Raw genomic sequence first — 23,725 nt, 5'->3', positions numbered from 1 at the left:
GCCTCAAAGTTTTAAGCAATATGTGACACTAGCTGCTTCACACTGTTACTAAGTGGAAGTAACACAAGTGGTGTTCACCACCAACAGGAAACTGCTGTTAAGCAGAAAACACATTCTGTCTAACACACAAACAAGTAATGTGGTTTATGTAGTTTCAGCGCAGGCATGATGTTTGATGTATCGGTTGTACGTTCCAATGACTGGCAGATCAAATGAAACAAACATCACTGTTCACAACAAACTATTGACGGAACCCAATCAGCCTGTACTTACAATACATGCAACAGTGTCCAACATTAAATTTGACAAAATAATTTCACAATACTTGCTGAGAAATCCTGAGTATGCAAAGAACGAAGCTGACAATTTAGGACCATCAATCATGCTTTCAGTGTAGCACATGTGTGTACTTGGAAGTACATACATTAACACTCAGCACCCTGTTCTTTGCAGACAGTAGAAACATATACCTATACTGCACCTATTTCAAGTCAATAAAAAATGATAAATACCATTTTTTGGCTCAAATTCACAGCAATTACTTGACAAAATAGAGTCCATCTGCTTGGTTTAAAATTTAAGCAAAGCTTGACAATTAACTGTCAGTCATTGCCGGCTGATATGTTTTCCACAGCAATAACCCTGTCCAAGCCCAGTTACCAACTCATCAGCATGCTCCTCTCAGTAAAAACGCTGTCTTCCCTTTGCTTTAGTACTTCTTGCAAATGTCCTGGTGAGTACAAGATGAAAAGCTTTGGCAAATTGCTTTTAAAAAAAAGATTTTATTGTTGGGATGATCACATTGCATTCTAACAGAAAAGTAAACTTTTAAAAAAAATGTTCAAAGAGTCTGCAAAAATTCCTTGTTATCCGTTATAAATTCTCTTGTCTCACCTCTTTAAAAGGTGCAACTGTTTGCTTTAGTTACTTTCTTCCTTTTTATATTCTTGTCAAAGCTTTTACTGTCTGATTATACACTCTCACCAGCTATTTCTTCCCTCTTCATTGATTCTTCTTCATCCCTTGCTGGATCCGTCTACCACAAATTGTGTTGACATTGCATCGCTTTTGTTTTCCAGTTTGATACCAATTCTTAACATCTTTACAAGAACAAAGAACCATCAGTGCTTAACTAGAGTCTTTTTTTCCCTTATTGAAAAATATCTACATTGAGAATTATTAAATACATCCATAAACATCTAACATTGCTCATCTGCTATTTTACTTTTTAATCTGTTTTCCAGTCACTTTAACCAGCATTATCTTTATAGTAGCCTTTTAAGGTTAAAACTCTAGATTTAGACTCTGGTTTCTCACCCTCAAAATGAATATGAAATACTGCGTTATGATTGCTTTTTTCTGCATTGGTTACCATGAGACTGTTCATTAAATCTCATTGTGCATTAGATTAGATTAGATTAGATTAGATTACTTACAGTGTGGAAACAGGCCCTTCGGCCCAACAAGTCCACACCGCCCCGCCGAAGCGTAACCCACCCTTACCTACATCTACATCTACCCCTTACCTTACACTACGGGCAATTTAGCATGGCCAATTCACCTGACCTGCACATCTTTGGAGTGTGGGAGGAAACCGGAGCACCCGGAGGAAACCCACGCAGACACGGGGAGAACGTGCAAACTCCATACAGTCAGTCGCCTGAGGCGGGAATTGAACCCGGGTCTCTGGCGCTGTAAGGCAGCAGTGCTAGCCACTGTGCCACCGTGCCGCCCACACCGTGCCGCATTACCAAATCTGAAACAGCATGTCCTTCAGTCATTCCAGAATGCACTGTTCCAAACAAAAGCTGTCTTAAATGTACTCTATGAATTTGTCCTCAAATCCATCCCTGCCAATTTGGTTTGATCTGATCAATTTATAAAGGAAGATTTGAATTGCTCACTATTGTTAATGATATTTTTCTTAAAAACCCCATTATTTCATGATTTATACTCTGTAGTGTAGTTAGTGACTTATTCCTCTTACTATTTCTTACCCCCAAACAAACTGGTTCGAGATTTTGATCCTTTAAGCCAAGATCACATCTCCCTAATTCACGGAGGCCATCTTTCATTCATAGATTCATGCCACCTAATTTTCCTTTCCATCCACCCTAACCAAATCTCCAAACAAACTAAAAAGAAAGAAAGAAAAATGCAAATGTCAGAGATATTTTAAAAAAATACACCTGGAAATTCCCCGGCCAATCAAAATCTGACAGAAGGAGGACCAGTTGAGGAATGAAGGCCAGCCAAGCCAATCTCCAGTATCAGTTTGGATATTAGAGATCTGTGCTGCTATTTCTGATATTCAATCCTCAGTGTTGGCCATGGAAGTTTGCTTTCTGAACAGAAGTCATGAAGACAACTCTTTGTTCAAACCGATGATGTCAGCAGTTTCATTAAAATTTTTTAAGAAGTCAAATTGGAGAATGCAATACAGAACATTAAAAAGGTAGCTTACCTTTCTCAACATGTCATCTTGTGCCACGTTGTTTATTTCCCCAGAATTGATTTCGCCTTTCAGGGAATATTCATAAAACTTTCCACTGACGTTTACCAGTAGAGTGGTCACTGCCCTGTTGTCCAATGCACAACCAATGGGAACCTTGCCACGACCATTCGTGGACGGGATACCATACCTGAGGATCACTCCCACCAGGAGTCCTTGAAAAAAAACACAACAGTCATTAAGGAACACACATTCATTACACAACATATTTATAACAGACTTTTTTTCAATTCCGGTTAGCTACAGGATTGCGGGAATTCAGGAGGCTTATGAATCTGTGGAATTATTTACTGCAAACAGCTGGGTCATTAATGATATACGAGGTTGAGAAGGACACATTTTTAAATCAGTGTGGGAATCAAGGATTACGAGGAAAAGGGAAAGGCAGTTTCATCCGGAGGGTGGCAGGAATCTGGAACTCACTGCCTGTAAGGGTGCTGGGGGCAGGAACTCTCATCGCATTTAAGTAGTATTTGGATGTGCAGTTGTGATGTCAAGGCTATGGACCAGGTGCTGGAAAATAGAATTACAAAAATGTTAAGTGGTTGCTTTGGACTGGTGTGGACACAATGGGCCAAAAAGAGTCTTTTTTCTGCGCTGCAGATCTCGGTGTCACAATGGGTGTTAAGGATCAGATCAACAGTGATCTCCTTGAATGGCAGAGTAGACTCAATGTGCTGAATGCTGACTTCTACTCTAATATCTAATGGTCCTATGATCATTAGGTTGCGAGAAAACTATTGTAGGAGCAGCCTGCCTGCCAGAACAGACTGCCATGTGCTTTAGCCACAGCTTACTCTGCAACTGCTCAACGGAGCAACTTTCACTGCTCAGAAAGGGTAAAGCAGCATGTCTGCAGAAATATAACAGACATTGAAGAAAAATCACATAGGTTTTGCTAGTGTCTTATCCAATACTCAGCCTGCAACTGCGACCCAAATCACAGAGAAGCTCCAAGGAGCTGGAACTGGAACAAAGGCAGCTGGGAGCACTTAAATGGGGCAGGAGGCAAAATTCTAACTTCCCGCTAGCAAAATGAAAATTGGAAACAAGTTGGCAGGGATTGCAGCTCCCAATGACAAAACAGGGGAACCTATTTTTAATGCATCAGTCCGACTTCAGTACTCATTAAAACACAGGGTCGCCAGATAAAAATTGTGCCTTTGTGATCAAGTTGCCAACAAATGAAAAACAGGTGCCTTCAGATTCATGACTAGCAGGCAGCTGGTGAGCTTGTCATCCTAGTGGATTTGGAATGAGTTGGAGCTGCTTTTCTAGTGTGGGAACCTGATGTACAAGGGGAGAGAAGGCTGAGCTGCTGTGTTGTGTTCGGGTGGTGACTGTCCTGCAAAGCCGGGGAAGGGGGGGGTTGGGTCATGGAACTCCTCAGAGGATTTATGGGGGGAGAAACAGAGAGAGAGGGACCTCTATGTTAGTAATTGACATTCCTTCAGTCAAAGACAGCACAAACACAAAACAGGGAATATTGAGGGTGATTGAGGCCAGGTCAAAAAAAGTGAAAAATGGGAGAGTCTAGGGAGTAACCTTGACAGGTCAACGGTGATGGTGGGAGGGTTGAGCTTGATGTTGGGAGTGAGTTTGACAATGACAGTTGAGGATGTTGAGCAAGAAGACTCCACCCAATTGTCTGGTCATTTATTTCATTGTTTGTTGGAGCTCATGGTGCGCAAATCAGCTGCTGTGTTGTGTATATCACAACAGTGAATGTAGTGCACACAATGTACTTCATTGGCTGCCAAGCACCATGAGATACTGCAAAAATACTTCTAGAAATACAAGGTCCGCCTTTACAGAAGGATACCAGTGTACACGATGTTCCAGGTTAAGGCCATAAGACATAGGAGCAGAAGTAGGCCATTCAGTCCATTGACTCTGTTGTGCCATTCAGAGAGACCTTGGCTGATCTGCAAGTCCTCAACTCCACCTTCCTGCATTTTCTGTATATTCCCTATAATCCTAAATTCTGTTTGTGTTAAAAATCTGTCCCTCTCAGCCTTGTACACATTGAATGACTCTATTAAGTCTCTCAAGAATCTTGTAAGTTTCAATAAGATTGCTACTCATTCTTCCATATTACAAAAAGTACAGGCCTAATCTAGTTAAAAATCACAATACCAGGTTACAGTCCAACAGGTTTATTTGGAAGGACTACTTCTTCATCAGGTGGTTATGGAGCAGAATCATAAGACACAGGATTTATAGCAACAAGATTGCAGTGTCATGGACTGTAAAATTAACCAAATTTAGCTTGTCTTTCATCTTTTAGCATGATCAGGCTAGTTTCAGTTCCGTGACACTGCAATCCTGTTGCCTTAAGTTCTGTGTCTTATGATTCTGCTTCACAACTACCTGAAGATACAGCTCTTCGAAAGCTAGTGCTTCCAAATAAACTTGTTGGACTATCACCTGGTGTTGTACGATTTTGAACTTTGTCTTACGAGAAGAGCTTGGATAAATTAGGCCTGATTTGGAGGAGGTGGGCAGTGCTAACATCAGCCTAGTGATGATCTGGATGGTCTCTGATGCTACTGTAATCTTTCCTTAGATTAGGAGCCCTCAGTATACCCAGCTGTGACCTGATGAGTGTCTTGTCTAGTTTTGGCAAGACCTTCCATATTTTTATATTCCATTCCTTGGAACTCAAAGGTCAACAGTCCACATGTTTTCCTTATTAATTGCTGAAATTGGGATGCTAGCGATTTCCATGATTCATGATAGGGTCTCCCAAATTCCACTATCCCATGGCTTCCGCATTCTCTCTCTCTCTCTTTTTAAATAATATTTAGCTTATCTATTATTCCTGCCGAAGTGCATAACCACATTTACTCACATTATATAACATTTGCCATTTTTTTCCCACTCCCATAACTTATTGGTAGTCCTCGTCTTCCCAGTACAAATCTGCAATTCCTCATTTGGGAGCTCATGGTATGAACTCCTGTTACGGAGAACAGAAGGAATAGTGGAAAGAAAGTGGAAATGAAAACTACGATGTATACTGGGCTCCCAGTCACCACATGCCTTTTCCTTTCCTTGCACTGCCACTTCAAAAAGACAGTGTTTATATGAATCACAATCTGCAGATGGCACAAAGAGTGCATACACGCCAAGGGAAAACCAATGTCATTGGTAAGCAATAGATAGGAGCAGCTGGGCTCAGACGTGGAGCACACATTTAGAAAAGTGCTTGAGGTTTTTAGATTTTTGAATAAAAACGAAACGGGTTCGATTCCAAATCATCCTCACCAAAGCAAAAAGGAGGCTGACTCCTGGTGCCAGATGTCCCCGTCACCACTTCATCAGACCTGGTGCAGGCCTTGTCCTGTGCCAGTTCATGTGCCAGCCTTTCCTATCCTAACTCTCAACACAGGTTTTCCCCGTTCTCACACCTGGCAATACTTTTGTCCGTGCTTCTGCAGGGGCGGGGAAGGCACATACATCAGCCGCCAGCCTCCTCTCTCCCCTGGGCCCAGATCCCTGGGCCTTTTGTCAGTAGCGAAAGTGCAAATGTTTCCTCAGCTAACACTGCAAGTGGACTCCGGGCAGGTATGGGATCCTCCCCCCAATTTGGTGTCATGCATAATCACTCCAGTTCAGTGAAGCAAAACTCAGCATCTGCTGAGGACTGGTTCATTTGCCCACTCTGTTTAATTAAGGAAAGTGTTAATCATTGGGTCATGACGAAGGGTATTGTTTACTAAGCAACAAGGCATTTAAGACCAGGATTTGTCACAGTCACCAATTAATTCTGATGAGACCATTTACCAAGTCTTTGACTCACTCCCTTTTGATTTTGGATGACCAGAGTTTTGGGCTCAATTCGTTTCATTGATAGCACTAAGGGTTATGGAGTCTCCTCTATTTACATAGCCTTTCTCACCAACAAAATGCTCCAAAGTTAATACAAAGAGCAGAGTCTAGGTTTCATCAACAGCAATGCCCATCCCCACAACTATGATCACTTTATATGGAATAAACATTTCATACACCATTCATATGTTACTCATGCTACATTAGCTGCATTTATGTAAACCAGTACCCCAGTTAAAATTAGAAGGCTGAAAATATTCTACTGTGGTCTAGCTGGCCATTTCCTGTGAGGGGAGAGGAGGGTGTTGGTGAAAATCAGGCAGAAGCAGCAATTAATTACATGATACAGCTCAGAAGGTGGAATCAATTGCAGACTCAAGCCCACAAGAATGAGTCAGCGCAGACTGGGAATGGGCAATCATTATCTGCATGTTCAGGTTTTAAAAATGACCCTAAAAGGACCTTTATAACCTCCTGGTCACAGACATATTGGTGTGTGGTCCTCACAACTATTAACATGCTTTATGTACAACTGGTTATACTACGATGACGACGACGACGACGACAACTCATTTTCCATCCAAACGCTGGTTGCAGTTGAGTAATGAGCTGCTGTTTGCTTTGATCAAGGACCAAAACCTGGTTGAATCATGCAAATGCAAATCCTATCACAGGATTACGAACATTTGTTCAATGACAGCACTGCTAAAACGTTCACTATCTATAGTTGACAACTTGGCTGAGTCACAATCAGCAAAAAGATTGAAGATGGATCCAAATTTCATGTTTTAAAACATGATTTGAATCAACATGGATGGTAACATATGGATATGAAAATATTGTTCTAATCCTGGACTAGTAACCCCGGAGGTTAGTCAAATAAACCGGAAATACAAGTTCAAATCTAACTGCAGCATCTGGGAAATTGAAAGTTAGTCATTTACATAACTTTATCATGGAGTCATACAGCGGAGAAACACATCCTTCAGTCCAACCAGTCCAAGCCGAACATAATCCCAAAACAAACTCGCCCCATCTGCCCAAATCACACAAAACCTTTCCTATTCATGTATCTATCCCAATGGCTTTTACATTCTAGAATCCAACGTTAAGGATGAGATTTCTAAATACTTGGAAGTGCAGAGTCAGACTAGAATAAGTCAGCTTGGAATTACTGAGGGGAGGTCGTGCCTGACAAACCTGTTAGAATTCTTTGAAGAGGTAACAAGTAGGTTAGACCAGGGATACCCAGTGGATGCTATCTATCTAGACTTCCAAAAAGCCTTTGATGAGGTGCCTCACAGGAGGCTGCTGAGTAAGGGGAGGGCTCATGGTGTTCGAGTGAGCTACTGTCATGGATTGAGGATTGGCTGTCTGACAGAAGGCAGACAGTTAGAATGAAAGGTTCTTTTTCAGAATGGCAGCTGGTGACAAGTGGTGTCCCGCAGGGTTCGTGTAGGGGCCGCAGCTGTTCACATCATCCATATATAAAAAAGGGACTGGAGGCATTCTGGTGAAGTTTGCCAATGACACGAAGTTAGGTGGACAGATAGGTAACACTGAGGAGGTGGGGCAGCTGCAGAAAGATTTAGACAGTTTAGGAGTGTGGTCCATTGAATTGACGAAATTCAATGTGAGCAAATGCGAGGCCTTGTACTTTGGAAAAAAGAATACAGGCATGGACTATTTCTAAACGGTGAAAAAAAAAGCCAAAGTACAAAGGGATCTGGGAATGCTAGTCCAACATTCTCTAAAGGTTGACTTGCAGGTTGAGTCTGTGATTAAGAAAGCGAATGTCATATTGTCATTTATCCCTAAAGGGTTGGAATATAAAAGCAGCGATGTGCTTCAGAGACTTTATATAGCTCTCGTTGGAGCCTATTTAGAATACGGTGTCCAGTTTGGGCCCCACACCTCAGGAAGGACTACTGGCACTGGAGTGTGTCCAGCGGAGATTCACACAGATGATCCCTGGAATGGTAGGCCTGACATACGACGATCAGCTTAGGATTCTGAGAACGTATTCATTAGTGTTCAGAAGATTGAAGGGAGATCTAATAGAAACTTAAAAAATAATAATGCATGGCTTAGAAAGTGTGGACAGTGGGAAATTGTTTCCATTAGTTGGGTAGATTAGGACCAGTGGGCGCAGCCTTAGAATTAGAGGGGGTCCATTTACAATAGAAAGGAGAAGACATTTCTTCAGCTGGAGATTGGTGGTCTGTGGAATGCATTGCCATGGAGCACAGTGGAGGCCAGGACGTTAAATGTCTTCAAGGCAGAGATTGATAAATTCTTGATCTCAAGTTAAGGGCTATGGGGAGAGTGTGGATAAGTGGAGTTGAAATGCCCATCAGCCATGATTAAATGGTGGAATGGACTCGGTGGGCCGAATGGCCTTACTTCCACTCCTGTTTTATGGTCTTAAATGTTGTAATTGTACCCGCCGCATCCACCACTTCCTCAGGGTGATGACATAAAACTATTAGATTGTCACGAGGTGATGACCAAGCGGTATCATCACTAGACTACAAATCCAGAAACTCAGCTAATGTTCCCACCATCTGTCATGGTGAAAGCCATATCCAAATAAAAAAAGGGATTTGAAATTAAGAGTCTACGTATGACCATGAAACTGTTGCCAATTGTCAGAAAAAGCCATCTGGTTCACTAGTGTCCTTCAGCTGGTCATCCTTATCTGGTCTGGCCCATTTGCAGCTATAGAGCCACAGCAATGTGGTTGACACTGAACTGCCCTCTGGGAAATAGAGATGGGCAGCTGGCCTACCCAGCAGCACCCACATCCTATGAACGAATAACGAAAAAGCCACCTGATTTCACTAATTATTACAGAGATGTGAACATTATATACATTATGCAGAATAACAGCATACTATCAGAAGAATGTGAAACTTGAAAGGATTCAGAAAAGATTTACAAGGATGTTGCCAGGATTGGAAGATTTGAGCTAAGGCAGAGGTTGAATAGGCTGTTATCCCTGGAGCGGAGGCTGAGGGGTGACCTTATTGAGGTTTATAAAATCATGAGGGGTACAGATAGGGTAAATAGACAAGGTCTTTTCCCTAGGGTGGGGGAGTCCAGAACTAGAGGGCATAGGTTTAGGGTGAGAGAGGGAAAGATATGAAAGAGACCTAAGGGGCAACTTTTTCATGCAGAGTGGCGTGTGTGTGGAATGGGCTGCCAGAGGAAGTGGTGGAGGTTAGTACAATTGCAACATTTAAAAGGCATCTGCATGGGTATATGAATAGGAAGGGTTTGGAGGGATATGGGTCGAGTGCTAGTAGGTGGGACTAGATAGAGTTGTGATATCTGGTCAGCATGGACGAGTTGGACCGAAGGGTCTGTTTCTGTGCTGTAAGTCTATATGATTCTACATGGGCCATTAGATCCAACAGATCTGGTCTTCATGCTCCTATCTGTAAATGACAAATTTATTTAACGTGGGATCATAAGAATATAAGAAATTGAATTAGAAGTAGGCCTCTCAGCTCCTCAAGCCTGCCTCACCATTCTATAAAGATCAGGCTGATCTGCCTCACACCAACCCCTCATAGCCATTAACTCCAATATTTCTAAAAGTCTCTCTCCTCTAAGAACAGTGATCTAGCTTCCACAACTCTCTGGGATAGAGAATTCCAGACATTTCCTATCCTCCAGCAGAAGAAATTCCTCCATGTCTCCTCATTCTGTAAATGGTTTGAGATTCACTACTAATGAAAACACCTCGATACACTATATGCTATCAGAATCTTGTTTGTTTCAAGAAGATCACTGCTCATTCTTCTAAACTCTCATGAGTAAAGGCCTAACTTGTTCAGCTGTTCTTGATGAGTCAATCCCTTCATCGCAGCTATCAGCTGAGTCACAGTCAGTCAGTCTCTTTCAAACAGCTTCCAGTGCCAGTAAATCCTTATGTAAATACAAGAATCAAAACTGAACACAATGTTCCAGGTGTGATCCCACCAGCACCCTGCACAATTGTAGTGAGATCTCCCCATTTTAAACTCCAACTTGGCAATAAAAGTTAAAATTTAAAATTTGCCTTCGTAATTACTTGCTGCACCGACATGCACATTTTTTTTGTCTTTAATGCACATCATTTGGAGTCTTTCTCCATTTAAATAATGGTCGGCTATTTCAAAATAATTTAAACCATGAAGGGATTTGTTTTGCTTTATCTTTGTAAAAAGTAACTAAGTTGGAAAGTCCTGTTCCAAAACAGCATTAAAGGCTACCGACAACCTGTCCTGTCAATTCACTATCAGTGCCTTGAAATCGGTTGTCCTTATCAGGCTTCCTGGTCGATTCTGTTCAGTCTCTGACCTTGCAATACCCCCATTTGTGAGAAAGGACTGGAGAAGTTTAAGAGAACAGTTCATCACTTTCTCAAATAGGGAAGGACAGTGAATGTCAGCTTTGCCAGCTGCACCCAAATCTAGCGAATTAATTAAAAACAATCCAGGTTACAATTACATTAAAGGGGCTGCTATATTGCACGCCAAATTTACAGCTAACATAGAGCTTTTGAAATGCTTTGCAGCAGCCAATTTACACACAATTAGATAAACTAAAAGTTCTAAAGTAGTCATACCGGACTCAAAATATTAACGGTTTCTCAGACCTGCTGAGTTTCTCCTGCTGTTGTTTCAGATTTCCAGCAGTTTTCCTGCACAAAAGAAACAGTTGGTTGAAGGATAGTCTTTGAGCAAGTTACCAAGGGGGATGCTGCTGCTCACATTCAAATAGTGCAGAGAACACCTCATATCTACCCAGTGCAAATTCGTTTAAAATGCCTTCTCCAGAGAGTGTCACCGTGGCACTATTGTATTCAAGTTTCAAACTGGATTTTGTGATCAAGGTTGGAACCCAAAATTTCTGCAAGGATTCCAGATGACTGAAGCTTTGTTTTATTCTTCAACTTTATAATTTATTAAGGCCTTTCAATTTCATTAAAAACAGATGAATGGCAAATGTTGGTAGAAATAATATAATGTTTTAGATACTTAGGCACCCCTTTAGTCTTTGATGGGTGTTGATATCCACAGTCATGAGATTAGTCTGATATTTCAAAGGGAATACCTTTTGGATGAAATTGTTGTCATTCTATTTCTCCCCCATTCTAGTCATCTTGTACTACAGACTGCATCCACCTGTGACATATGCCACAATTTGTGCGACACTAGTCAGCCAGTCAGATTCTGAACTTGCTCAGTTTTTCCACACTGAGGCACATTTAGCTTCTCAGGTAATACCCAGGAAAGGCAAACTCATGGCTCATTGCCAATTCACAATGTCATACCACTTGATGTGATGCAGGTATCATATGCAATGCATCCTTTTTTTTTGAGGGGAAGCTGTAGCAGATCCACACCTGGAGTCAGAGTTATACAGCATGGAAACAAATCCATTAGTACAACTAGTCCACACCAACCACGTTCCCAAACTGAAGTAGTCCTACCTGCCTGTATTTGGCTCAGATCACAAATTGAGCAGAGAATGTTTCTGAATTATGGACCTTCAGATGAGCCATTAAGTCAAAGCCACCATACATTTTTACCGCTGGACCAGTGAAAGACTTCAAAAATAAATCAGCATTAAAACTAACCATTTTTAAAATTCATTGTTATTACAGATTGCCAGCTAATGCAGAGCTTTTCGGCTGCTGCTGACTCAAGTATAGGACAGAATTGGAACATTCCAACCTCCCATCTATAGAATCCATCTCCCAGGCCCACTGTCAAGGAAAGGCCGCCAGCATTCTCAAAGACCCATCCCACCCTGGCAATGCTTTTCTACAATCAGAGAGAAGGTACAGAAGCCTGAACACACCAGCTGGTTTCAAAACAGTTTCTGCCCTATTGTTGTTAGAATACTGAATGGACTCTCAAACTCTTAACATTCGCCTGTACCTGTGTTTTTGTTTTTGCCACTGTTCACCTATTAGTTATTTATCTATGCTACTTAACTCTGTGATCTGCCTGTATTGCTCGCAAGACAAAAGCTCTTCACTGTACCTCTCTACACGTGATAATAAATTCAATTCAACTCAACATTAGAGGTTTTTAGTGCCTTAAGTGGCGCACTGGAGATTAAGCTGAAGACCTATGGAGCAATAGGTGGCATCAAGTCTTTGAGAGTCATGCACAGCAAAAATATTCAAGGTGCAACAGAGTTGGGGTAATGAGGGTATATCAAGAAATTTCCATGAGTTAGCCCTTGCATGCGGAATTGAATTTTTACCTTTGAGCCAAAGAGTCACAATTTGAGCAGTTTCCCAGTGTTTGGGCCAAATTAAAAATTGCTGATGGTAAAATGGAGATGGGTAAATGGAACCAGGACCTGCTAGCCATTATTGGAGCCCAGCTGCATCCATTCAGCACAAACTGTGAAAACACAGCTCATAGCAAAGCCTTGTCTCAAGTGTTTGTACAATTGGCATCAAACACAAATTAGAACCAGGAGTAGATCACTGTCTCTCTAGCCTGCTCCACATGTGTTCAACAAAGCACAGCTTTGAACCACAGAGGAAGCTGAAAATAGGTAAGCGTCCATGGATGAAGCAAAAAAAAAAGGAAGCAAAGATTCAAATGAAAAACAAACAAACAAAGTGATATTTAATGTGCCTGCTAAAAACTGGGTAAGAATGATGTTTAAATTGCTATGTCCCACACTTTGCAAATACACACTAGGGCAACTTATATTTTAAAAATTCAAAAAGCCACCTGAAGACATCAACAAATAACTGACTGATTTAAGGAGACCAGACTGTGATGTGCGAGAAGAACTGAGGTTTGCACATTAGACTCTGTCAATTGTAAACACCCAGCAGTAACAAAGATATTTCTGAAGATTCAATCATACTTGAAACAAGGGACAACCACACACTGATCAGCATAATCCATTTAGCCTCCAAGTCATTCAGGGATCGAAAATGATTCAAATGTCTTCACCGCAAAACTCTGACCGACTGATTTTGGGTAGCATAGCAGAGAAGAGGGGAAAATGGAACAGAGGCTTATAGCCATTGATCTGTTTACTGGTGGTTTCTTTTAAAATAATTGTGTTACATGTTTGTTCTGTTTTAATAATGTAATGGCTCAAGTAATCTTAAAACACCATCTGCATGTTTAATTATACCTCGACTCAAACAGGTTTGAGATGAATAAGTAATTGAAATCTGTAAGCTACACCGATGTTAACCACGGAATATGAAAGGTTCAATAATGAATATAATGACAATTGAATACTACTACATTGACTAAAGCGGCTGATAAGAATGTCATCTACTGGGTATGGACAAAGATAACCAGACCAATAAGAATCAGCTAATTTAAACAATGCATGACGAAGGTGACTGGGTTCAAGAGTTCAGAGGTGGAAGATGCAAGTCCAGGGCCGCCTCCAACCCCACTCTTACCACCCAACGCCTGGAGTAAGAACACCTCATTTTCCGCTTCGGGACCCTCCAACCCACGGCATCAATGTGGATTTCACCAGTTTCCTCATTTCCTCTCCCCAACCTTACAGCCTTCTAACCTTCCAGTTCAGCACCATCCTCATGACCTGTCCCATCTGTCCATCTTCGTTCCTGCCTATCTGCACCACCCTCCCCTATCACCTTTACCCCACACTCCATCCACCTATTGCACTCTCAGCTACCTCGCTGCCCCAGCCCTATCCTCCTCCCCCCATTTAACTCTCCACCCCCATGGCTCCCAGCCTCATTCCTGAAGGGAAATGCCCAAAACGGGAATTTTCATGCTCCTTGGATGCTGCCTGACCTGTTGTGCTTTTCTAGCAACACCCTGATCTTGACTCTAATCTCCTGCATCTGCAGTACTCACTTTTGCTTCAAAGGTGACTCTATGTCCAGAGTCAGATGATCAGGGATGACCAGTGATTTGACGCACAAAAGATATGTTGGTGTTTGGTCTGTTGCTGATGTTGGGAAGACAAGCTTGGCCTGCCTAAATGCAGACTCAAAGAGACTTGACAGTTGCCTGGTCAAGACATGCAACCTATGCAGCTGGCAACATATGGGCATGGAAATTTAAACAAGGAATCTGTTCAGGTTTTTATGAATTACCTTAGAGCTTGGGGAGACGATAGTCCCCTGTTACTTTCTCCAGGACAATAACTCCACCAACGAGAGTCAACTGGCCAACAAAAGTACCCCTTTCTTCTGCAGTAATTAAGTTGTACGTTTGAAATTTGGCTTTCTTGCAAATTGTCCCAAGATCAGCAAGATGCAAAAAACTTTAAACTGTCTCTCCTTTCAGCAATGTTCAAGTTCTGTACTAACAAGTGATTGTAATTATCATTGCTTCCTCATGGTCATTGGATCAAAAATCCTGAATTCTGATGTCCCTCCTGCATCAGTTCCAGGAGGTAGTTCTCACTGCCTTGGAGGACAAGTAGTCCTGGCCTTGCCAATTGTCCTCACATCCCTTTAACAAATAAAAGTAGTCATATTTCATTCACATTTTTGAATCATTGGACATTGTATACAGTGAGTGTATGGATTTGTGGTTTTCATGACTTAAACATTGAAAGGCTTCAATAGTAAGTCCATAAGACATAGGAGCAGAAGTAGGTCATTCAATCCATTGCGTCTGCGCTGTAATTCAATCATATCGTGACTGCTCAGATAACCATTAACTCCATTTCTCTGCCTTTTCACCAAAATCCTCAATTCCCCTGCTGATTAAAAATTCACTTATTTCAGCTGTAAGTGAGACCGTAAATTCAAGAGCACAAGTCGGCCATACACACACACACACACACACACACACACACACACACACACACACACACCTTTAGCTTTCCTTGCCACTAAAGTCCGTTTCTTTTATCTGTACTAATGCAGCAGAATGCACTATTACCTTTTTAAGGACAATTAGAGATGGCAATAACACTCGTCCAACCAGCAAATCCCAAGAATAAATTAGAAAGACAAAATCAGCTAAGATTATCCAGCTCAGTACATGCCTCTTCAATTCTTTGTTGTGCTTCTCAGCCAAATCCAGTGGAGGTTGTGCGACCTTAATTGCCCTTGAACTGAGTCACTTGCTAGGACACTGAAGAGTCAGCCATTTTGCTGTGGGTGTGGACTCTCAGGATGAGACAGCAAGAATCCCTTCCCTAAAGTTGGCAGTGAACCAAATGGTATTTTTATGACAAATCAATGATAGCTTTGTTGCCACCATAACTTTCAATTCCAGATTTTATGAGTTGAATTTAAATTTCCACCAGCTGCCCTGGCTATTGGTGTTCTAATTCAGCTCATTGCCTGACATCTTACTACTTTCATTTTATAAAATGTGTGTAAGAACAGGTAGGGGAGGACCAGAAATCTGTATCTTCCAGACAAGCTGACCCTTTAAACAGCAGCATCTTTTAAACTTAAAAGGTGGCTCACAAATAGATATTCATTTTCTATTGTTTTTCTATGCACTTTCACAATGACTTGTTGCAACAAGTTCCAGCACTGCCTCCACACTTAACAGATCAATACACTTTGATCCCATGTGGCTAAGTTCAGCCAATTTGAAATGAAATCCAATGCAACATTTCAGAGCTTCTTCACTAACACAAAACGTTTTTTTCAAGTATACAAGACAATGTTTGATTGCTTTGTGGAGAAAAACCAAAATTTACTACCAAATTCCACTCTTTTTTTGATAGAGGAGATAAACTGACAGATATTAGGAAAGCAACTATAGCAACCAAACTCAATTGGACTGTTCCCAAGACAGCTTTAGTTGTCAAACAATAGCTTGACCAGCAAGATAGAGACTCAGTTCTGCCTTTTAAGTACTTCTCTGCTACCTACCATATCCATCGACATTCAGACCCTATTATTTCCAAATGCCAAAAGGTTAGGACCCATTCAGTGCCACAAGGAAAAAAGGTTACAATGTTCACAAATCATGAAAAGCTAGCTTGTAAACAATCCAAAAGATTTGTGGAACATTGTCCTGTTAACTCAAGAGCTTGAAGTAGGAATTGGTGATTTTTTTTTCATTGTGACACCACATTATATTTGGGGTAACGGAAGCAGAAAATGCAGCAGGTCTGGCAGCATCTGTGGAGAGAAATCAGACATAACATTTCGGTTTGAGTGACCTATCTCAGAACTGATGGTAGCTAGGAAAATCTTAGTTTTCATGCAGAAGACACGGAGGGGGTGGAGGTTAAGGAGTAAATGATAGGTGGAGATACCGCTCAAAGAGAGAGAAGAGCAGACAGACAAAGGAGTGGATAACAATCTGGCTCGGAGGCTGAACAGCTATTAATGAGAACTGTTGGTGGCTAACAATGAGTTGTGTGTAATCGCAGTCTATGCAATAACAAGGACTGGAGTGTGGAGGTTGGGTTAAGCACATGGAAGGAGATGTCTCAAGCCCTAAAGTTCCTGAACTCCAGGTGGAAACCAGAAGGCTGCAAGAGGAAAATGAGGTTACAGCAAGTGTGTGGCATTCACTTTGAGACGTTGCACATCAGGAAACAGAGGCTGCCCCGGAGGACAGACAGAGCAGAGCCACAATAACAGCTTGCACAAAGCAGGTTTCAATGTCATCAAGTTTACAAGGCTCAAGGGTGCTCTGATCAAGGTCTCTAAAAACAACAAAGAGATTCTCTAGGTTAAATACATAGAAACCATTCCCTTTAAGGAGAGCATTTGGGTCAAGGAGACTTTATTACTAAAATTATGGCTGTGTTAGAAGCTAGATTAAGAAATGGAAACCTTTCTTTAATCATTTAGGGGTTGGGTAGTTCATGGCTGTACCAGCATTTATTGCCTGTAGCTAATTGATCTGGAGAAGCCTGTATTGAGCTGCCTTTTTGAATGGCTACAGTCCATTTAGTGCAAGTACAACAACAAATGAGTTCCAGGATTGTGATCAGCAACAGTGAAATAACAGGTGAGTAACTTGGAATTTGCAAAGTGGGGGGGGGTTGTCAATGTATAATTTACCCTGATTTGGCACACATCCCTAAAAAAAATCCTTATGGATGCCTTTAAATGTTTAGTTTAACCAATCCATTTTTGTGAGGTGAGGATATGAAGGCATATGAGCACAGAAATTAGAAGCAGATTTAAATAAGAGACCAAAACTGTACATAATACTGCAGATGTGGTCTCACTGACATTCCTACTTTTAGATTTTATTCCCCTCACTAATTACTTGGTGTACCTGCATACTAACCGTTTGAGATTTATATAGCGGAACACCAACAGTCTAATAAGAGGAGTATAATAACACTCTGACATAGAATCCCTACTGTTCAGATAAAGGCCATTTGGCCCATCAAGTTTATATGGACCCTCTGAACAGCATCCCACACCCTCCTCTCCACCCTATCCTTGTAACACCACCCCCCCCTTACCATGGCTAATCCACCTACTCTGCACATTCCTAGACACTATGGGCAATCTAGCATGGCCAATCCACCTCACCTGCACATCCTTGGACTGTGGAAGGAAACTGGAGTATCCGGAGGAAACCCACACAAACAAGGGGAGAATTGTGCAAACTCCACAGAGAAAGAGACAGACCGCCACCCCAGATTGGAATCGAACCCAGGTCCCTGGCACTGAGGCAGCAGCACTAACCACTGTGCTGCCCATAACTAAAAGAAAGCTTACTGAAACTCCTGATATTATTCCCTGTTTGATAAAAGGTAGAGACAGATGCAGCAAATTCAGAATAGCAGCTTTCTAGTCAAGTACAGCAGCCTCAAAAACTCACGCCTCACGGCAGGCAGAACAATAGAAGGTCAAATCCATGCAGACAAAACACTCCATACAAGTAACTGAAAGTACTAAATTAGTGACCATACATTCAGTTCCTTAATCCAAGTCATTCATATAATAGCAAATAATAGAGGTCCCTTTAGCTTTAATGGTTTTCTCACTGCCGTTTCCCTCGTGGTGATCATATTTATTTATGTTCCACCCTCATTTCAATACTTGATTTACAAGTTTTTCTCGGGTGTCATTTGTGCCTTCTACAGTGAAGATAGGCACAAAATATCTATTCTTCTGGAACCTTCACTTGGGAACCATATAGCTTTCAGGACTGAACATCAAGTTTAATAATTTTATAGCACGAACACCTCTTTCCATGTCTAGTACCCAGCCCCTCACTCCATGTCCTGTCATGAAATTGGCTGTCTTTAGCACTGCCAACTAATTTTCAAATACTCATAGATCCCACTATCACCTATCTACTTTTTCTTCCTTGGCTTACCATCAACAATCTTCTTGTCTGCCTACCCTGTTTCTCCCTGTCTCCTTCTGGGCTCTGTTTCAACTCATTCCTTTCCCTCCCCTCTTCATCATCAGCATTATTAGTACCTTTTCCTAGCTGGTTCTGAAGAAGGATCACTTGACTAGAATGCTGTAACTCTGTCTCTACAGATGCTGCCAGACTGCAAAGTTTCTCCAGCAATTTCTATTTTTATTTGTTAAAAATAACCATTCCATAATTCCATAATTTCCTTATTTCCCCATCATCAATTCCCCAGATTTGCTCTGCAGAACCAGTAGTTGCTTTTGTTGCCACTTCCTGCCCCATCCCCACATTTATCTCTCAGCCTCCTTCCCCCTCCACATTCCTGATGAAGGGCTAATGCCCAAAACATCAACTCTCCTGCTTTCTGCTGTGCTCCTCCAACTTTGACTTTAAAATACATTATCTGATTATATATTTCTACTTAGCTTTTTCTTCCTTTTTGAATAAATTATTGGTTGGTGCATCATTCTAGAATTTCTGTCATGTTTGCCACTGTATCTCTACTATTCTACCCTTCAAACTAAATTTTCAAGTACTTTTTGGCTTGCTCAGTTTTCATACCCTTGTAACTGCTTTTACTTAAGTTTAAAACTCTAGTCACAGACCTAAACTTCTCAATCTCAGATGTGAAATTCTTTCATGTTATGATCACTGCTACCTAGAAGCTCCTTTACCAGGAGCCGATGAATTAATTCTGTCTCATTACACATTACCCGGTCTAAAATAGCCTGCTTCCTGGTTAGCTGGAGAATGTGCTGCTCTAAGAAAATATCCCAAATGCACTCCATAAACTCATCTTCTAGGTTACCTGTATCAATCGGATTATTAAATCTACATGCAGATTGAAATCACTTTTTTCAAAAGTTATTTAATGGATATCAAAATCACTGCCAAGGCTAGCACTTGTTACCCTACCATAATTGCCCACTGCAAGGGGCAGTTTAGAGTTAAATCTACATTACTCTGGGTTTGGAGTCACACATAGGCCAAACCAGGTAATGACAACACATTTCCTTCCCCAAGTGCATTACTGAATCACATGGGTTTTTGCAACAACCAGTGGTAGTATCCATGTCGTCTTTATGACAAACAGCTATTAATTGTAGCTTCAATTAATTAATTTTAAATTCTACCTCAACAATATTAATCTCTCAAACAATAATCACTAGAAAAACAAGATTACCTACTCATTGCAGTGAAGCTTGAGACAGTCTGATGAGCTCAAATTAGCTGTCATGTCTCCTACAATGTAACAGTGCTTCATTGGTTGTAATGTGTTCTGAGATATCTAGTGGTTGAGAAAGTTATTATTAATGCAAATGTAAGGGGTGTTTTTTCATGTTAAAACAATATGATATGATATGTCACCAGATGCATATTCTATCTCTGACATAAAAAATAATTATGCTCTAAACAACTTAGAAAAAAAAACACAGTAGAGTTCCCTTTGGCAGCATTGCCAAAACTAGCAACCTCTGCCACTGAGAAGGGCAAAGGCATTAACTGCATGGAAACACCATCATTTTCAAACTCCTCCATTGTTATTGTGCCAAAATTATGGAATTCCCTCCCGAACAGCACTGAGGGAACACCTGAACCACATGGTCCTGGAAGTTTAATTTAGACAAATGTGAGGTGCTGCATTTTGGTAGGGCAAATCAGGGCAGGACTTTTATACATAATGCTTAGGTCCTAGAGAGAGTGTTGCCCAAAGCAGGTAGCGATGTGCATCTGCTGGTTCTTCTTGGTAGCAGCACTCATGAATTTAGAACGTTGCGTCAAAGGAGTTGCCGTAGCACATCTTGTGAATGTTACCTCTGCTCCTTCTGTTCATCACGGAGGCAAGGAGTGAATGTTTAAAATGGTTGATAGGGTGTCAATCAAGTAGGTTGCTTTATCCTGGATGGTGTCAAGCTTTCAGTGTTGTTGGAGCTGTACTCGTCCAGGCATGCAAGGAGTATCCCATCGCACTACTAACGTGTGCCTTGTCAATGGTGGTCAGATTTTAGAGAGTCAGGAAGTGAGTTACTCAGTGCAGATTTTCCAAACTCTGACTAGCTCTTGCAGTACAGTATTTATACAACTGGTCCAGTTTGGCTTCTGGTCAATGGTAATCCCCAGGTTCTTATAGTTGGGGATTCAATATTGGCAATGACAGTGAATATCATAAGGAGATGGTTAGATTCTCTCTTGCTGGTGGTCACTGCCTTGCACTGAAGTGGCAAGTACTGGAACATTAGGGCTATACACTGGCTCAAGTCTGACATTATTCAGATCTTGCGGCATGTGCGGACACAGACTGCTCCAGTATCCGAGGACTTACAAATGGTGCTGAATATTAATGTCGACATTTCTGACCTTACAACAGAGGGAAGGCCATTGATTGTCATCTTCAGTTGCTTAAAAGGAACTCCTCCAGTGATATCCTGGCACTGGGATGATGTTCAACAGCCACAACCAAATTCCTTTGTGCTGGTGGCAGAGTTTCATCCCCGATTTTCATTGACTTGAGTTATACCAGGACTTTTGATGCCACACTTTGTCAAATGCTACCTAATGTGTCAGGGCCTACAGCTTGTGGTATCCAATTCCTTGATTTTTACAGAGATATACTGTGCCTGACTATCACTGAGGGTGGGGCAACTTGAAGTCCTTTTCTCTTCTGGTTAGTTGTTTAAATCAACAGCAGGCTGCAGATCTTAGATTAGATCCGTTGGTTAATGGTTCACTTAGCTCTATCACATAGTGCTTGTACTGTTTAGTGACTAGTGCCCCATCCATGAAAACACCTCGATCAGACACTGTCCACTTTCCAACTAATCAGTACTCTCTTCTTGTACAGTATAAATTATCACTCCCTTTGAGATTTGGTATTCTTGCGATTCGGTCCTGAAGACTACAGATGAAAAAAGGTTTTAACTGCCTGTTCCTGCCTTTATAAAAAAGGTGCTCCTCACAACTGATCATAGGAACAATGCGCACCAAAATAAATTTTGGTTGTGTTTCAGGAACATCAGCAGAAAGATAGAAGAAATGATCAGATAAGCTGATCAACTCAATGACCTTCTGCTGCAGCATGACAAAATATCATCAATACTAACCTACCGCGTCTCATTCCAGAGAGAGGTGCACCGACCTGCTGAATGATTCTAACATTTCCTGTACTTTATCTCAGATTTCTCTTGTTTGGCTCACCATGTTTAAAAATTGGCCTATTGAGAGTGGTCAAATTGGAGTGTAGTGCATGTAAAGATCGGGAAGAAAAAATAGCAGCAGCTGTAGAAAACCTTGCATTGGATTTTGTACACTACATTAGTTTTGTACTACAAAGACGGCATACTTAAACTACTGGACTTGTGCCTCACAACACACTTCACATTCAACAACCAAATATACGAACAAATCAACGGAACACCCACGGGCTCACCGATCTCTGGACTCATAGCAGAAGCAGTAATGCAAAGGTTAGAACAAACAGTCTTACCACAAATTCAACCCAAACTCTGGGTCAGATACGTGGATGACACCTTTGTAATAATTAAAAACACAGAAATAGAGAACACACACCAGATCATCAACGCCACACTCACAGGAATCCGATTCACTAGAGAGGAAGTAAAGGACAACCAACTCCCATTCCTAGACGTGATGGTACAGAGAACACCGAACGGAGAATTCACCACAAAGGTTTACAGGAAAGCCACACACACAGACCAAGTCCTAAACTATGAAAGCAACCACCCCAACACACACAAACGAAGTTGCATCAGGACACTATTCAAAAGGGCCACAACACACTGCAGCACACCAGAACTGCAAAAAGAGGAAGAGGAACACCTATACAATGTATTCACCAAAAACGGATACCCTCGCAATTTCATCAACAGATGCCTAAGGGAAAGACAACAGAACGAGGACATGCCACAACCCAAAGGACTAGCCACACTACCATACATCAGGAGCATTTCCAAACTGACAGCCAGATTACTGCGACCACTAGGACTCATAACAGCACACAAACCAACAGCCACTCTCAGACAACAACTCACCAGAACAAAGGACCCGATACCCAGCATGAGCAAAACCAATGTAGTGTACAAAATCCCATGCAAGGACTGCACAAAACACTACATCGGACAAACAGGAAGACAGTTAACGATCCGTATACACGAACACCAACTAGCCACGAAACGACACAACCAGCTATCCTTAGTAGCCACACACACAGATGACAAGCAACATGAATTCGACTGGGACAACACTACCATTATAGGGCAAGCCAAACAGAGAACCGCCAGGGAATTCCTAGAGGTATGGCACTCATCCACAGACTCTATCAACAAACACATCGACCTGGACCCAATATACCGGCCACTACAGCGGACAGCTCGAACTGACAACCGGAAGCGGCAGAGACAGGCCACTATAAATGCCGGAAGAAACAGCACAGAAGTGCTTCACAGGAGGCTCCCAAGCACTGAGGATGTCACCTAGACAGGGGACAAAACGTTTGCAAGACAAATTCCCAGCTTGGCGAATAGAACCACATCATGTAAATGGTTCTAAAAATGGGGAACTTCAGGAGGGGTAACCAAAAGATGTCCACCATCTACAATGCACAAGTCAGGAGTGTGGTGAAATACTCCCCACTTGCCTGGATGACCACAATTCCAACAAACCTCAAGCAGCTTGACCCATCCAGGCCAAAGCAGCCTATAATCGCATTCACAAATATCCACTCCCTCAGTCAATGCCATTCAGCAGCAGTAGTGTGTACCATCTACAAGTTGCATTGCAGAAACTTAACAAAGTTCCTGACTCAGCACCTTATAAACCCACAACCATCATAAAAAGAACAAAGGCAGCAGATATGAGAACACCCCACCACCTACCAGTTCCTCTAGAAGCCACTCACCATCCAGAAATGGAAATACATCTCCTTCCTTTCAGTCAAACTGGATCAAAATTCTCAAACTGCTTCCCCTACCTCCCCCACCCAAAATCAGGTTTAACTGAAGTTCAGGAAGTCAGTTCACCACTTTCTCAAGGGCAAGTAGGGATG

At 41.7% G+C, this 23,725-nt stretch overlaps 1 protein-coding gene across 2 annotated transcripts in view; it reads right to left on the bottom strand.

Moving 5' to 3' along the window:
- The window catches only part of slc9a7 (solute carrier family 9 member 7), a 147,443-nt gene that overhangs the window by 82,269 nt on the left and 41,449 nt on the right, over positions 1-23,725 (bottom strand). For both annotated transcript variants that reach the window (XM_072576958.1, XM_072576959.1), the window contains exon 2: positions 2,465-2,667. In XM_072576958.1, coding sequence (XP_072433059.1) covers positions 2,465-2,667 — 203 coding nt within the window. The remainder of the gene's footprint in view (positions 1-2,464; positions 2,668-23,725) is intronic.

The sequence above is a fragment of the Chiloscyllium punctatum genome, chromosome 9, assembly GCF_047496795.1.
Source record: "Chiloscyllium punctatum isolate Juve2018m chromosome 9, sChiPun1.3, whole genome shotgun sequence".
In the NCBI taxonomy this organism is placed as follows: domain Eukaryota; kingdom Metazoa; phylum Chordata; class Chondrichthyes; order Orectolobiformes; family Hemiscylliidae; genus Chiloscyllium; species Chiloscyllium punctatum.
This window is presented reverse-complemented; position numbering and strand designations above follow the sequence as displayed.